Source organism: Spea bombifrons, chromosome 8 (genome assembly GCF_027358695.1).
Source record: "Spea bombifrons isolate aSpeBom1 chromosome 8, aSpeBom1.2.pri, whole genome shotgun sequence".
NCBI classification, from domain to species: Eukaryota; Metazoa; Chordata; class Amphibia; order Anura; family Pelobatidae; genus Spea; species Spea bombifrons.
In genome coordinates this window covers 43,154,991-43,168,557 of record NC_071094.1, presented here as the reverse complement: position 1 = coordinate 43,168,557, position 13,567 = coordinate 43,154,991, and the positions used below count along the sequence as shown (strand labels likewise).

At 46.0% G+C, this 13,567-nt stretch overlaps 1 protein-coding gene across 1 annotated transcript; it reads right to left on the bottom strand.

Annotated features, from left to right (window-relative positions):
• Positions 1 to 4,610: 4,610 nt before the first annotated feature.
• On the bottom strand, positions 4,611 to 12,770 carry ABHD16A (abhydrolase domain containing 16A, phospholipase). Its single transcript, XM_053473542.1, has 20 exons — positions 12,327 to 12,770; positions 11,444 to 11,500; positions 10,328 to 10,394; positions 10,079 to 10,165; positions 9,893 to 9,978; positions 9,716 to 9,786; positions 9,163 to 9,285; positions 8,787 to 8,901; positions 8,569 to 8,670; positions 7,736 to 7,799; positions 7,250 to 7,299; positions 6,934 to 7,057; positions 6,710 to 6,814; positions 6,453 to 6,516; positions 6,261 to 6,317; positions 6,119 to 6,181; positions 5,680 to 5,756; positions 5,270 to 5,368; positions 5,034 to 5,080; positions 4,611 to 4,938 (listed from the first exon to the last, which is right to left on the bottom strand). The coding sequence occupies exons 1-20, from the start codon at positions 12,501 to 12,503 to the stop codon at positions 4,855 to 4,857; spliced, it is 1,719 nt and encodes a 572-aa protein (XP_053329517.1). The 5' UTR covers positions 12,504 to 12,770; the 3' UTR covers positions 4,611 to 4,854.
• Between the last annotated feature and the right edge of the window lie 797 nt (positions 12,771 to 13,567).

Here is a 13,567-nt window from a genome sequence, read left to right as displayed (position 1 = left end):
AATAGCAAATGTCATTTTCACTTTGAGAGGGTGGTACATGAGTGGAACAGCGTCCCAGCAGAGGTGGAAGAAGCTACAGTGAGGGGATTTAAACACGCATGGGATAAGCATATGTTTCCGGAATCTAAGACGAGACGAACGACTGATTAAGGTTCAAGTCTTTACAGCAGGAGAAACGGGCGACTAGGAGGGGGCCGGATGGGGCCGATTTGCCTGCGGGTTCTGCGTTTTTGTCGCTAATTCTCAGTTTAGTGAATAAACCACAAAAGAGACAAAAACAACAGAAAAAACTCTATAACTTCACCTCATCGTCTGAGACGTCGGAAGCATCGAAGTCCCTTTCCGGACGTTCCATCTGAAGAAGAAACGATTTGGAATAAATTCACGGAGGATTCCGGCAGGAAGAGCTCTAATTATTCATTAATCCGACCCGCTCTCTCCCACAGAGCTGACACTCACCTTCTGCGTGGCAATTAGCAAACTCCCAGCTGCCAGCAAGGAGCCGAGAATTATAGGTTAGGGTGTTCCGTTAACCCTTTCAGTGCCAGAGTGCACCTGACCGCTCTGACAGTCACATTGTTAACCCTTTAAGTAACAGGATGTCTTTTGGTGTGACTTATAAGTCTCGGTGCTGGTGAACGGGCAAAATAAATCCTATGGTCATTAAAATGTCCAAATAGATATAATTTCTGACCCATTCTGATTCCCCACAAATAAATACTGCGCTGCTGAATATGATGGAGCTATATAAATAATAACAATAAATAACAATAAATATTATTATTATTATCATTAATAATAATGGAATAACAGATAACTAGTGACACCCACTGGACAAACTGTGTATTACATGCTGCAGGTTTCTATTGTTATGGTACAGTCACAGTGCTAAAGTGGCTAACGTGTGTATTACAGGTAATAGTGTTATATTTCAATGACTGGGCTTCTTGGGAGTTGTTATGTTATCTTGATGATTATCGTTTAAAGAGTACTTGTTGCCACAAGTCTTTAGCACAGGGCTCTGTCAGAGAAAACTGGGGAGAGCAGAGTCCACCTCCATCTAGGAGTCACAAGAGGGGCTGTCTGTTTTCTGTGATGCCCCTTTTGTTTCATCAAATGCAGATTTATAGGAGTTACTGTGAAATAAAAGCAATTCTTTACAACTTGCTGTGACATCTCTTCTAACTATCCTATGGCTTTGCCATATCACACTAATCACTTGTCCTTAATAGCCCCCCACCACCAATCTACTCTATTACCCCTTCCTGGAGGGTATTATACTACCCTCTAGTGGTAATACAGAAACATAGCATGAGGCTGAACGTAATACACTGTATTATACTGCCTTCTAGCGGTGACACCTAAACATAGCATGAGGCTGAACGTAATACACTGTATAATACTGCCATCTAGTGGTAATATATAAGCATAGCATGAGGCTGAACGAAACACACTGTATTATACTGCCATCTAGCGGTGACACCTAAACATAGCATGAGGCTGAACGTGATACACTGTATTATACTGCCATCTAGTGGTAATACATAAGCATAGCATGAGACTGGACGAAATACACTGTATTATACTGCCATCTAGCGGGGACACCTAAACATAGCATGAGGCTGAACGTAATACACTGTATAATACTGCCATCTAGCGGTGACACCTAAACATAGCATGAGGCTGAACATTATACCCTGTATTATACTGCCATCTAGCGGTGACACCTAAACATAGCATGGGGCTGGACGTAATACACTGTATTATACTGCCATCTAGTGGTGATACCTAAACATAGCATTAGGCTAAACATAATACACTGTATTATACTGCCCTCTAGTGGTAACACTTGAACATATCACCAAAGCTAGTTACACGTTCTCGTTTCTATGGAAACCGCTTCAGTTTTTTTTGTTTTAAATCATAAAAAACACTTTTTCATAAGTTAGTACCGAATATGCTACATAAATGATAAATCTATTATATATATATTTTTTATTTTTTAGACATTGATTGCTTTGTATGTCACTGTTTAGTCTAATAAATTACCGGTATGTTTTTCATTTGAGTACCTTAGAATACAAAATTATCGATTATAGTAACCGAGCATTGCGGGTAAGAGTAAAATAAATGCCAATTGCATACACTAGATGGCGCCAGAGACCATGGAATCAAACTAATATCCAATGGCTACACGAGGCCTGCTGGTTTGTGCTGCCATCTAGTGGCGGAAAATATAGGAACACACGCAAAACCCATGTTTATATATATAAATAAATGTAAGTGATGTAAGTAATATTAAATGAAGTGATAAATGTTAAGGTTGCCATGTGAAGACGTCACAAATACAATATTGAACGTAGAAGGTTGGACATTGTTTTAAGCTCACAAGAGCAGGGCCCTTTTCTCCTTTGGTATCAGTTTGTTATGGTGTGTGATTTTAGCAGCGCTATGGAATCTGCTGGCGCTATATAAATAAATGTAACATAATCAAGCTGAAGTTTGTACAGATTTCATCAGTTTCAGCAGTTTAATTTGCAGTTACATTTGTACTCAGAATTCTTTCAGGTGAAAGTTGAACAATGGCCATTCCAAGCACAGAACTAATGTGTGTCAGCCGCTCTCTTTTCTATCCACTTTCCACCCAGACGACGTCGCTAAAGCTATCCTCCAGAACCCATTGCCTTGTAATGTGGCTCGACGTGTTTTGTGGAGTAAAACCGTTACAACTAAAAGAGTTCTGCGAGTTCTCCTTCAGAAGATTAATAGGACGATAATGTGCATCAGCCATGGCAGCCATTTATTAAATTAAGAATGTTAATTGTGTTGTCTGACCGAGGGGGAAAGAGACTCCGAAGAAAATGGTCCCTGTGGCTTGGCTGTAGAAACGCTGAAGACAATCTTCCATAAACAGCTCGACATTAAGAAGTTCGGGATCAAGAAGGGGTTCAAACACATGAAATCGGAGTCCTTGGTTACATTTACACTCAAATATTTTGGAGAAGACGTCAATGATCTCCTACCATCTCCTCCCAACTGTAGCTTATCTTTAACAATTTATTTATTATTTATGAACCCTTACAACAGTTATATAAATAATTTTCCTCAAGACAAGGTCATAAATGTTTTCCCTTAAACAAAAGGTTTTTGTTATTTTCTGCCCACGTACCCCCTCTGCCCGTTTAGAAGATAAGCCATTTTTGGTGCTTTTACTTCCAGCATTAGAAAGACCTGGAGTTACTAAAAAAACAACTCCATGGCAGTGAATTTGTAAGCTTGGTGAGACGCCCTGGCATACGAAGATCCTTCTCCATAACGTTTCCTGTAAGGAATTATCTAGTTTAGAGTTTTTATCGGTTTTATATAACCGGAGGTTGCAATAATTATCAGCGGGTAACACAGAGAGTTCGTCCGCCTTGTCCAAAGGTGTTCATTGGAAAACTTTCATTATTTATTCATTTTTCCAGAATCATCGTATTCCAAAGCACCAAACAGCGGGTACGATCCCACCGGCACACCGCACTCCAACGTCCATTGGCGTTTCAAGGCACATCGTCCTCTTCGTGCTAAAAAACCAGATCCATGAAGATACGAAAGGCCTCCAGAAAAGCCTTTCAACGTGACTGCTCAATCCTACGTAATTACAATCACCTTTTGTTTGTTTCTAATTCGTATTAAAGAGCATAGATAATTTTTGATTGGGAAGAATAAAATAAGTCAGCCGTGATAGCAACTAAGTAGCTTTACTGGACAACCTTTATGGACAAGCGATTCTAGATAATGCTTTGAAGGTCACAGGGGCTCGTAAATGTTTAGGATTGTGGACGGCTGCCACCTTCCGCTACCAACAGCCAGAATAACAGCAGCCCCTTTACACGGCTTTGCATCTCACGGCTGCTCTCATGCTAAAGAGACAGCCGCCCTGCGGAGAGGAATAAGAGACCGCACGTTACTCTCTGTGTGGAATCTGTCTCAGCCACAGGGCTTTATTTGTTAAAATGACAGAGTTTGCGTTTACATCGTAACAGCCCAAACCCAATGAGCGTCTGCTGCGGGAAGAGCTTGTATGGTCCTGTATTTGATAAATCAATGGGATTCTCCCAAGATAATAAATTATGCATTATACAGGGCAGGCACAAATATCTTCAGAAGTATTAGCAAAGCTGCATCCCTTTCAGTGCACAAATCCGCTGCCGCCATCTTTAGGGTGCACCGAATTTATAAGTCAGTCCGGGACAGGTTTCTGGAGAGAAGGTTCTGGATGTGAAGTTCATTGCGAAGCGTCTCCTCCACGATGGGACCAGATCAGGCCCTTTATACGCCATACACGAGAAAAGGAGAATGCATCTCGAAAGTTTAGTAAACTCACATGAAGAGGAAAACGGAAATTTGGAATTTAAACATGCATGGGACGTGTAATATATATATAATATAATAAATATATATATAGCTACCCTGAACTGAGGACTATGTAAGGTCTGACGTATCACAGCTTTCACCGGCTGTTCTATTGTATCTTTCCTCCCATAACTCTTTTCATGGAGATAGGAACACCTTGGGGCCACTGCCCATATTACACAAGACATATTCCAACAGTAAATTATATCATATTTCTGGGTTTTTTCACATATTTTAATAGCCGTGATTCGGATTCTCCTCATATCCCTTTTTCCTGGGTCACAGAATTCTATTTAATAAAAAAAAGTCCAAGAGGTAAAAGAAGTGGTTGGAAACGAAGCCATTCCTCCTTCCCCTGTCTCAGCTGCCATTCACACAGAGCAGCGGGTGGGAGACAGGAGGTCAGCGGGGTCCGGCTCAGGCAGCGATACTCTATTCTAGCAGCTCCTGCGAATATTATATCCTCCAGGGGGTGTGAAAGGCGCTGGGGGGGAGCGGGGTGCAGTGAGTGGCCTCAAAGTTCTCTAGATGCTTCTGTGCCTGTGGAGGAAGGAGGGCGTTATAACAGGACCAGCGAGATATTAAACCTGTGTAACATATAGGGCTAGCAAGAGTCAGAATCCGTTGCTACCTACCAGGTATAAGGCCAGCTGCCGTCTGTCTTCAGCGCTCATATCTTCACCTGTACAGAAAACAGCGTTATTGCGTGTTACTCCTGGACTTCCGCAGTTACTCCGTAGGGGTACCGCGTGCTGATACAGACTGTGCCGTCTCGCCAGATTCTCCAGGATAGCCAGCTCGGGCTGGTGCTCTGGCAGTCACTCCTATGTCCCACTGTCCATCCCCCCCTGCCCCCGCCGCGGTCACTCACCTACAGTCCATGGAAACTCTTCCGAGTGTTCAGATTGATAGGATTGTAAGACAGACAGACACCAATCCTCTTCTACCCCGTACTGACTGAGCACAGCGGCTGCGGAGACAGCAAAGAACGCATCAGAACTTCTATACCGACCGTATATAACAATTACCGATACAATAACCGGTTCGCTAGGGAATGCGTTACGGAAACAAACACGAACTCTCCTCTCACCGCCGTGTACCCTGCAAGCCGCACGCGCTCCTTGCTCCTCGGGCCACTTGGCCTCATCACCAAATTATTAATGGATAATTAAAGAATTTGCTTCAATTTTACCCCAGCTCTTAAAAGCATATTTCTTCATATTTGTGCTGGACGGACATGTAAATACCCTTTCCCAAAGGGGCGATTGGTGTAATGCTGACCTTCTTGTTCAGGAGTAGATGCAGCGAGCCACCTTCTCACCGCCATCCTGCCTTCTTCTGACATTACTTTGGGGTAACTGCGGGCAAGAAGAGAAAAGTGACGTGAAATCCAGCAATGTTACCGATCTACGTCCAGCTTTGCCTGGGTACCGGTTTGGATACAAAACATTAGAAGAACAGAAATGAACAGGGACAGTGGGGGTAAAAAAAACCCCAAAACCTCTAATGCATAGCCGAGACATATACAGGTAGAAGTATGAAAGTTAAAATAAACCCCATTTCAGAAATTTTATGATTTTAATAAAACATAAACATGTATTTAGACATCCAATGCAAGTTACTAATAGTTGGTTATTCTGTTGGTTTGTTGTTCTAGGTTTTAGTGAAGCAATATCCGCAGACAACCATTTTCCTAGAACATATCCCCGAAGCGTCTCACCGGTGCTGCAGCAGAGCCATGAGCAGGTCGTTCCCTCGGTTTGATGAAACGTCATCTGGATTTCTGCGAGTCGAGATGGAAGCAGTTAATGGAGACGTGGCGGAAACTCACTGCCGAATAACCCACACCTAGCGTTACTTACGTGGTTGTGATAATTTCATCTTTTGTTCTTCTGATGAGCAGCACCGGGCCCTGATACCTTCGGGAGAGAAGAGATTACAGAGCTACAGGGTAATAAGCGAACGCTGTATCGCATTATAGTATAATGTTCCCATACGCTCGAAGGATATACATTCCTTGTAAAGAGATCATCCAACACGCGGCAGACACTTACCTGCAGAGCTGCTCTGCATTATTTAGATTTAAATACTTCTTCACTGTTCTGGTCACCAGGCCCCCTAAACAAATTACAAAGAAAACAAAACATTTCAAATGGAGGCATCCGACGGAAAAATGCATACATTGACATTTGCATATGTGCGATATAGGAGCAAGAAAGACGAACGAATATTGGATCAGTTAAAATGGCGTAAATTATTAGCGAGTGCATAGAGAGTTACGGCAGAGGCTGCCGCGCACCCCGTTACTCACTCCAACTCTCCGGCATGACTTTCAGAGCCAGCGGGGCAAGGTCATCGAAGGAGGCATCGAGGACGAGCGCGCTTACATCTGGGTAAGACATGGTGGCCCAGGTGGCTGCAAAACAAAAGCCGATCTTGGAGTCAGCGTTAACCCTTTTGCTGTTTGATTAATTTATTATTACACCCCCTACCTGCTGCCAAACCTTTCCTCCTCTACCTTCCTCCACCTCTCACCTGTAAAGCCCCCAATAGACCAGGCATACACAATGATGTCTTGCAGCTGGAATCCCAGGCGATAAATGGCATACTGGACCACGGCGTCCATAGCATTTGCTTCATTCTGAGGGAAAGGTATGCCCTGCAGAGCAAGAAACAGAGAACCCAAACACATCAGTCAGATAACAAGCCTCTTGCCTTAGCTGCTTCGTTTGAGAATCCCCCTAATGGGTTAAAGGCACTGCAGCCAACGCAGTTCTAATTACCAGCAATGCTCCTACTTATAAACTACGGGTGAGAGCTGAGGGTGAAGCAGCCCCGTGATGCCACTTACCGTGCTGCCAGCAAACCCAGGATGGTTCCAGCCAAGGACAGAATAACCGGCTGAAACACAAAGAAAAGCCACAGCTTCAATGAATCCTTAGTACCCATATTCTAATAATATTTCTATATCAATTAGATTGTAAGCTCACGGGAGCAGGTGCTCTTCTCTTTTTGTACCAGTTTGTTATTGTGTGCGACTATAAATGATTCCCCTATTGTTACAGCGCTACGGAATCTGCTGGCGCTATATAAATAAATGTAGCGTAATACTGGATATATAGGAATAGGGAGCTTATATTCTTTATATCAGGCAGCTCCCAAACATTTCAGAAGCATCCGAGACGTCCTACTGACTGTTTGGCCGGCATCCCCACAGCCGATCTTCAGCTCCTGTATCAAACACTCTTGCAAGCAGCGCAGGGATCCCCGGGACCGGGAAGTATTGTATATTTTTCACATTTCCCCGCTGTACGGAGCTGTGGAAGACGTCACCCACCTTCCAGCGGTGTGGACACACATCCAACCTCATAAAAGCCGGCGTTGCCCTCGCAGCAGATGACCTGATGGAGATGGGGAAGGACTGCGTTAAAATGCAAGTATTGGGAACAAAAGGAAAACAAAAGCAGAAAAAGGGGAAATCCTTGCCTTGCTACAGGAATCAATATTTAAAGATCATAAATCCCCAACCCCTCTCCGTTAGAATAAAACTCTGGTAACCACTCAGCAGTTTACTGTCCTGACAATAAACTGGCAGCCGATCTCCTTTAGTGAACAAAACAGGGGTCACAGCCTATGACCTCAGGAATAAGAATAGCGGAAACGCGGTGACATAAAGCAAGACATCTGCCTGCATAACAAAGAAAAACTAAAATACACCTTCCCCAAACACTGCTGGACAATACAGAGGAAAATATTCTCTCTGATCATAAACCCTGGCGCTGTATACGGTAATACCAGCTCCTCCATAGACTTTCATGAGTCAGAGTGGATGGCCGTGTGATTAAGACCAAACAATTCTATTTTCCCCACAGACAGAACGATAAGCATACCAGTAAAATAAACAAAACGTGTGTGTGTGTGTGTGTGTGTGTGTGTGTGTGCTTCGAGTCATGTCATCGATTGAGAGACCGACTGGGAATACTCGACTCCATTCACATGTTATGTTAAATCATACCAGCTTTTCTTTGTTCCAGTTGCATCCGTGTGTAACAATCGCAGTCTCTCTCTTGCCGGACATTGAAAGCAAATGAATCAGGAGCTGACCTGTAAACCCCCCCCCCCCCCCCCCCACGTATACAAAGAAGCCGTTTGAAATAAAATCAGCCTCACCAACTTCATCCCGTTAGGCTCTCCTGTGCCTCTGCGGTCGACAAATATGGTGTCTATCTCATTCCCATCGCACGCCAGGAGCTTCGCTCTCTTTCCGTTATACTAAGAAGAGACAGGAGATAATAGGGAGAGGGTCATAACAGACAGGAGCTGGGACAGGCGGAGACATTAAAGCGGCGGTCCGCACGGTGCGTCAGCGTTTGGGATCCACATCTTACCTCCTCCACCAGCCTAGCCTGTCCCTGCAACAACATGGGCATGAGGGCCTTCTGTAAGAGGTACACAGAGCCGGGGTAAAGCATCCGTCTGCCGAACGAGTGAGCCACCACGTAGCTACAGGAGAGACAGAAAGACACCATGAATTACCTACCGGCAGTCAGGGGGGTGAGAACACACTTGGTCCCATTACCACACACAGCAAGTGAGACACAAGAGGTCACACAAAACACACAAACATCGCATCCTACGGGACATCTTCTTCCAACGGACGACATGCACAGAATCTACACTAACCACTGCTTTGTGTTTTACAAGAAACGCATGTGAAAAATCAATCAACATAAACCCAAATTCCAGCAGCACCCTTCCCATTACCTGGTTATCTGGCAAGGCAATTTCTGGATTCGCTGTAATAAGCTATCTGTAGCTCCCCGCGTGCGCGGATCTGGCTTCAGCAACGGCACTCCATTAAAGGGTCCCAACGCCTGGCGGTCCTTACTGCAAAGAGAGGGCGCTATTAATACCCACGTGACGAAACTCCAACCTGTCAAACAGCTTAGGAAAGCAAGACATGTTAGATGGGCGTAAGGCTGCAGGGATCGGGGCGTAAGGCTGCAGGGATCGGGGCGTAAGGCTGCAGGGATCGGGGCGTAAGGCTGCAGGGATCGGGGCGTAAGGCTGCAGGGATCGGGGCGTAAGGCTGCAGGGATCGGGGCGTAAGGCTGCAGGATAGTGCATTAGGGCCATTGTATTGGGAGGAGAGTGAGAGGTCACAATTTGATTTGTACAACCCCAGGTATGATCTTCTTCCACAGCCTTTTAAAGGGTCCCATGGAGATAAAAGTGACCTAAAGTGTTGCAACAAGCACAGCATGCAACACACATGCACCGGGGCCAACAGCTGCACCGTGAAGGGTCAGATACCTACCTGCCCGTCTCATCCCACCGGAAATCCACCGGCCAGCTGCGGAAGTCAAAGTTATAACCAGACAACTTTTTCTGTAGAACAAAAAGGCAGAGACGGAATCTGCTGAAGTCACCAGTATACATGTATGTATGTCACACGAGTGATACCGCGCAGGCAGGGGGAGAGTCTCCTTCTTACCTTGTTTTCTGGAGTGTTCTCAAATTTGGTTCTCTCTAAAAGGCTAATAAACTGGATATACTGAGGGTTGCCCCATCTGCCCAACCCTGGAGAGACAGACAGAGCGAGGACAACACTCAGTAAAACAAAAGCATAGATCGCTCAGCCGCCCTACAGGGACGGTCATTCACCAGAAACGTCTCTCACCTCTCAAACACGCCACTCCTGCCAGCAGAAAGAGCAGCGTCATGCCGTACTGTCCTAGAGGAACCAGCCTGGACACGTTCAAATATCCTGCAACAGAGTAACGGCATCTCACGTCAGACATAATCACAGCAACAAGTTATGGACTCAAAGCGCAGGAACGGACGCTACGACTCACAGGTTATAGTGATAAAAGTCACAAGCTAACACAAACCTTATCCAGATACACAGGACAACTAGAGCGTTCCTTACCTTTTCTGTACATATAGAAGACAGCGATGGGGGAAGAGTAATAAGAAATGGTCCACAAGACAGACACCTGGGGGGAGAGAATACACGACTGAATCAATCAATCAGCGCAAGGGAAATGAATACTAGATGTCTGTCTATTCATAATCGTTTGTCTTGATCACACAGCGTTAGGGCCAATAAAGTTTTAGAAGTATTGTACTCTATTAAAAAAACAACAAAAAAGACTAGAAGAATCACTTAGGAATGAATCTGATATCGTCAGATGCGGAGGGGTAACCTCCAAACCAGGAGAGCTAAAAAGGAGAGTAAATGAGGAATCCTGCGGTGTAGAAGAGGTGGAAAGCGTAGCCTTTATTTGATTCTATTAAAAATAAAGGGTAAATAACTGCTAAGCTGCCCCTGATTACATCAGCCATATGTACGTTGGAGGTTTTTTTAATTATTATATTATATATATATATATAGGCACCATATTTCCAGCCAATCTCATGAACAGCAATTCATTTTGCTCTGTTATGGAGCATTTTGGTCATTATTAGTTATTATGTAGTGGGTAAAGTAAGTTTTACTCTCACTGGGCCCAGGGAGCGGGCCGTAGGCAGGAGGCTAGCAAGCGTCCCATCGCAAAACCCAAATGCACACCCGCCACAAGAATGCCCCAGACCCAAACCCGCTGTGTCTAGGAGACCGCAGGGGGCATTAATGGGGTGGGCTCTAAGGGCCATTATGGTCAGTTTCATTAGCAGCATACAATCTGCAGAAGAATGGAATTTTTGCCCCACGTGGGGTGAAGGAGTCCTCTGAGGCAATCATCCAGAATGCAGAGTTGAGGTGAGCGTCATGCTGTGTTAGGGGCAGTTTAACTTTCTTACGGGGCATCAGCAGGCCAGACAGGTGCAGATCTGGAGCCTCCGCACCAGCTACGGACATACGCAGCACAGAGCGAGGAGGCCGCCAGCCATCGGCTTATAAATTACTCTGCTGTTTAGGTAGACATTTATCAGCTACACAATAAAATACGTTTCAATACTCGGAACACACTTAATAGTCCGTCACATGTTCTGAAATAAGCATTTTGGAGCCCCTCGGGGTTGCAGGACCAGGGGCCACACATACCCAGGCCAGCACGCTGTCGGTGTGCTTCTCAAGAGCTCGCGGCTGATAGAACGACTCCTGAGGAAGGAAAGAGAAGAAGACAATCTGTGATAAAGATCCAGGCACGGCGGCGAGGCGGCGGATGCAGCACAGCGCGTTTGTATTGCTACACGTTATATATACAGACACGGAACGAACGGACTGACGTGTTCTCCGTGCCCCGGGCTATGTATATAAATATAATGCATTAGAACAGCAATAAACAGAACCGGACTAACGCAGGAAGCGAGTAATTATCCGGCAGATACTAGAATGACTCACAGAGATAAAACCGCTGAATACAGCAAGTGGATGGAATGAAATAAGAAGATCAAATACGAGGGAGCTTATTAATAAACCAAATATACTCTAATCACCGGGGAACCCTTACCAACGTCCCCCCCCCTCACACTGACCGGGAACCCTGACCGACGTCCCCCCCTCACACTGACCGGGAACCCTGACCGACATTCCCCCCCCACCACGCTGACCGGGAACCCTGAACGACATTCCCCCCCCCCCCCCTCAAACTGACCGGGAACCCAGACCGACATCCCCCTCACACTGACCGGGCCCCTGACTGAGGTTCCCCCCTCACACTGACCGGGCCCTTGACTGAGGTTCCCCCTCACACTGACCGGGCCCTTGACTGAGGTTCCCCCTCACACTGACCGGGCTCCTGACTGAGGTTTCCCCTCACACTGACCGGGCCCCTGACTGAGATCCCCCCCACACACTGACTGGGCCCCTGGTGAAGGTCCTATCCCCATCCCAGTCAGGGTTCATGTAGCAGGCCCCATATAGGCCTAGTTCCCCGATCTCGCACACGGAGCCCCCCCACACATGCATGAAACCCGGATCTCACCCATGAGACATTTTGCTCAGTCTCTTCCTCGTTCCGGACTCTCCCGGGAGCTCCCAGGCGGTGCTGTCGGTATACTCGGTACAGCCTGGGACCTCGGACACACAGATAGAGCAGCCCGAGCCCCCGGATCCATCTTCGCATGAGGCTCTCTCGCGCTGGGCCGCCAGCAGCTGCCATTGACGCGCTCACACGGTCCTCAGACCTTAGATCTTGCCCGGGAAGAGGATTCGGCCACGGGGACCGTTAGCAGACGACCGGGGGTAAGATCAGGCGTTCCGGCACTCCACACAGAGCCGTGATCCAATCAGAGGGCAAGACGCTGACAGATAGGCGGAGTCAGGTGAAAACCAATACCCGATAGGCGGGCTTAGAAGACGCATTGGTCCTGGCGTGTCGCTTAGCAACAACAGAACTTATCAAGCGCGAGCTGATAAGGAAGGGGTGATTTGATTAGACGGCGAATATCGGGGTGGGCGGGCAAAACTACGTCGTTTCCTGTTATTGTTGCCGTGACAACTATACATCAGTCATCACATGACCAGAAATAGTGGTCCAGGCAGCCATGTTGGGGGGGGGAGCAAAATAAACAGCTGTTTGGATACAGTCACATGACAGGAAAACATACATGCAGTTTACTTAAAGATATAATCAATAAATATTATGGACCCTTGAGGTCCCCAAAGCTTGGAGGAACTTAGAATTCTTTCTAGTTTGTCCCAATTAAATTTATAAACTTCTAATAAAGACTCTTTTCTTGGGCTAATAGCGATAGCCGTAACCGGGGACTCTCCTGGGTGAAGCGCTGCTTCTCCGGGTCACTTTCCTCTTTCTGCTGGCAGGGCGGTGGTGTTTGGTCCCAGCTTATTCTAGGTTATCTTGGGCTAACCACACCCCTTGTGCGGCTAGTAGGGCGACCGCATTGGCCATGTTTTCCAGGACACGCAAATGTTTTTCATATTGATGACCAGCACCGGTAAAGTGCTGCCCTGCAGTATGTGGGAATTATAGACTCATGGAAGGGAACCAATGAAATTTAATGGTTGTGGTCTACCTACCTCCATTCCAGTAGAAATACAGGTAAAATCTGGACAGTTTTGCTCCTTAACGGCTGGCATTGACCTCAAGTGTCAAAAATCCATGGCGCTACCAACTGAGACTGCATAGGAAAAACATCATTCTAGAGTGTGGGGTTGTGGTGAACAGACAATGTTTGTGGATCATGTCTCAAATAGAGACTCAAG

Excerpts from the sequence above, each read along its gene's own strand:
- ABHD16A (XM_053473542.1), bottom strand. The coding sequence starts at position 12,503 with ATGGCAGCTGCTGGCGGCCCAGCGCGAGAGAGCCTCATGCGAAGATGG. Across the intron at positions 9,787-9,892 it reads AGAACACTCCAGAAAACAAG|AAAAAGTTGTCTGGTTATAA; the intron begins GTAAGAAGGAGA and ends TTTGTTCTACAG. Across the intron at positions 6,815-6,933 it reads GTCTATTGGGGGCTTTACAG|CCACCTGGGCCACCATGTCT; the intron begins GTGAGAGGTGGA and ends TTTGTTTTGCAG.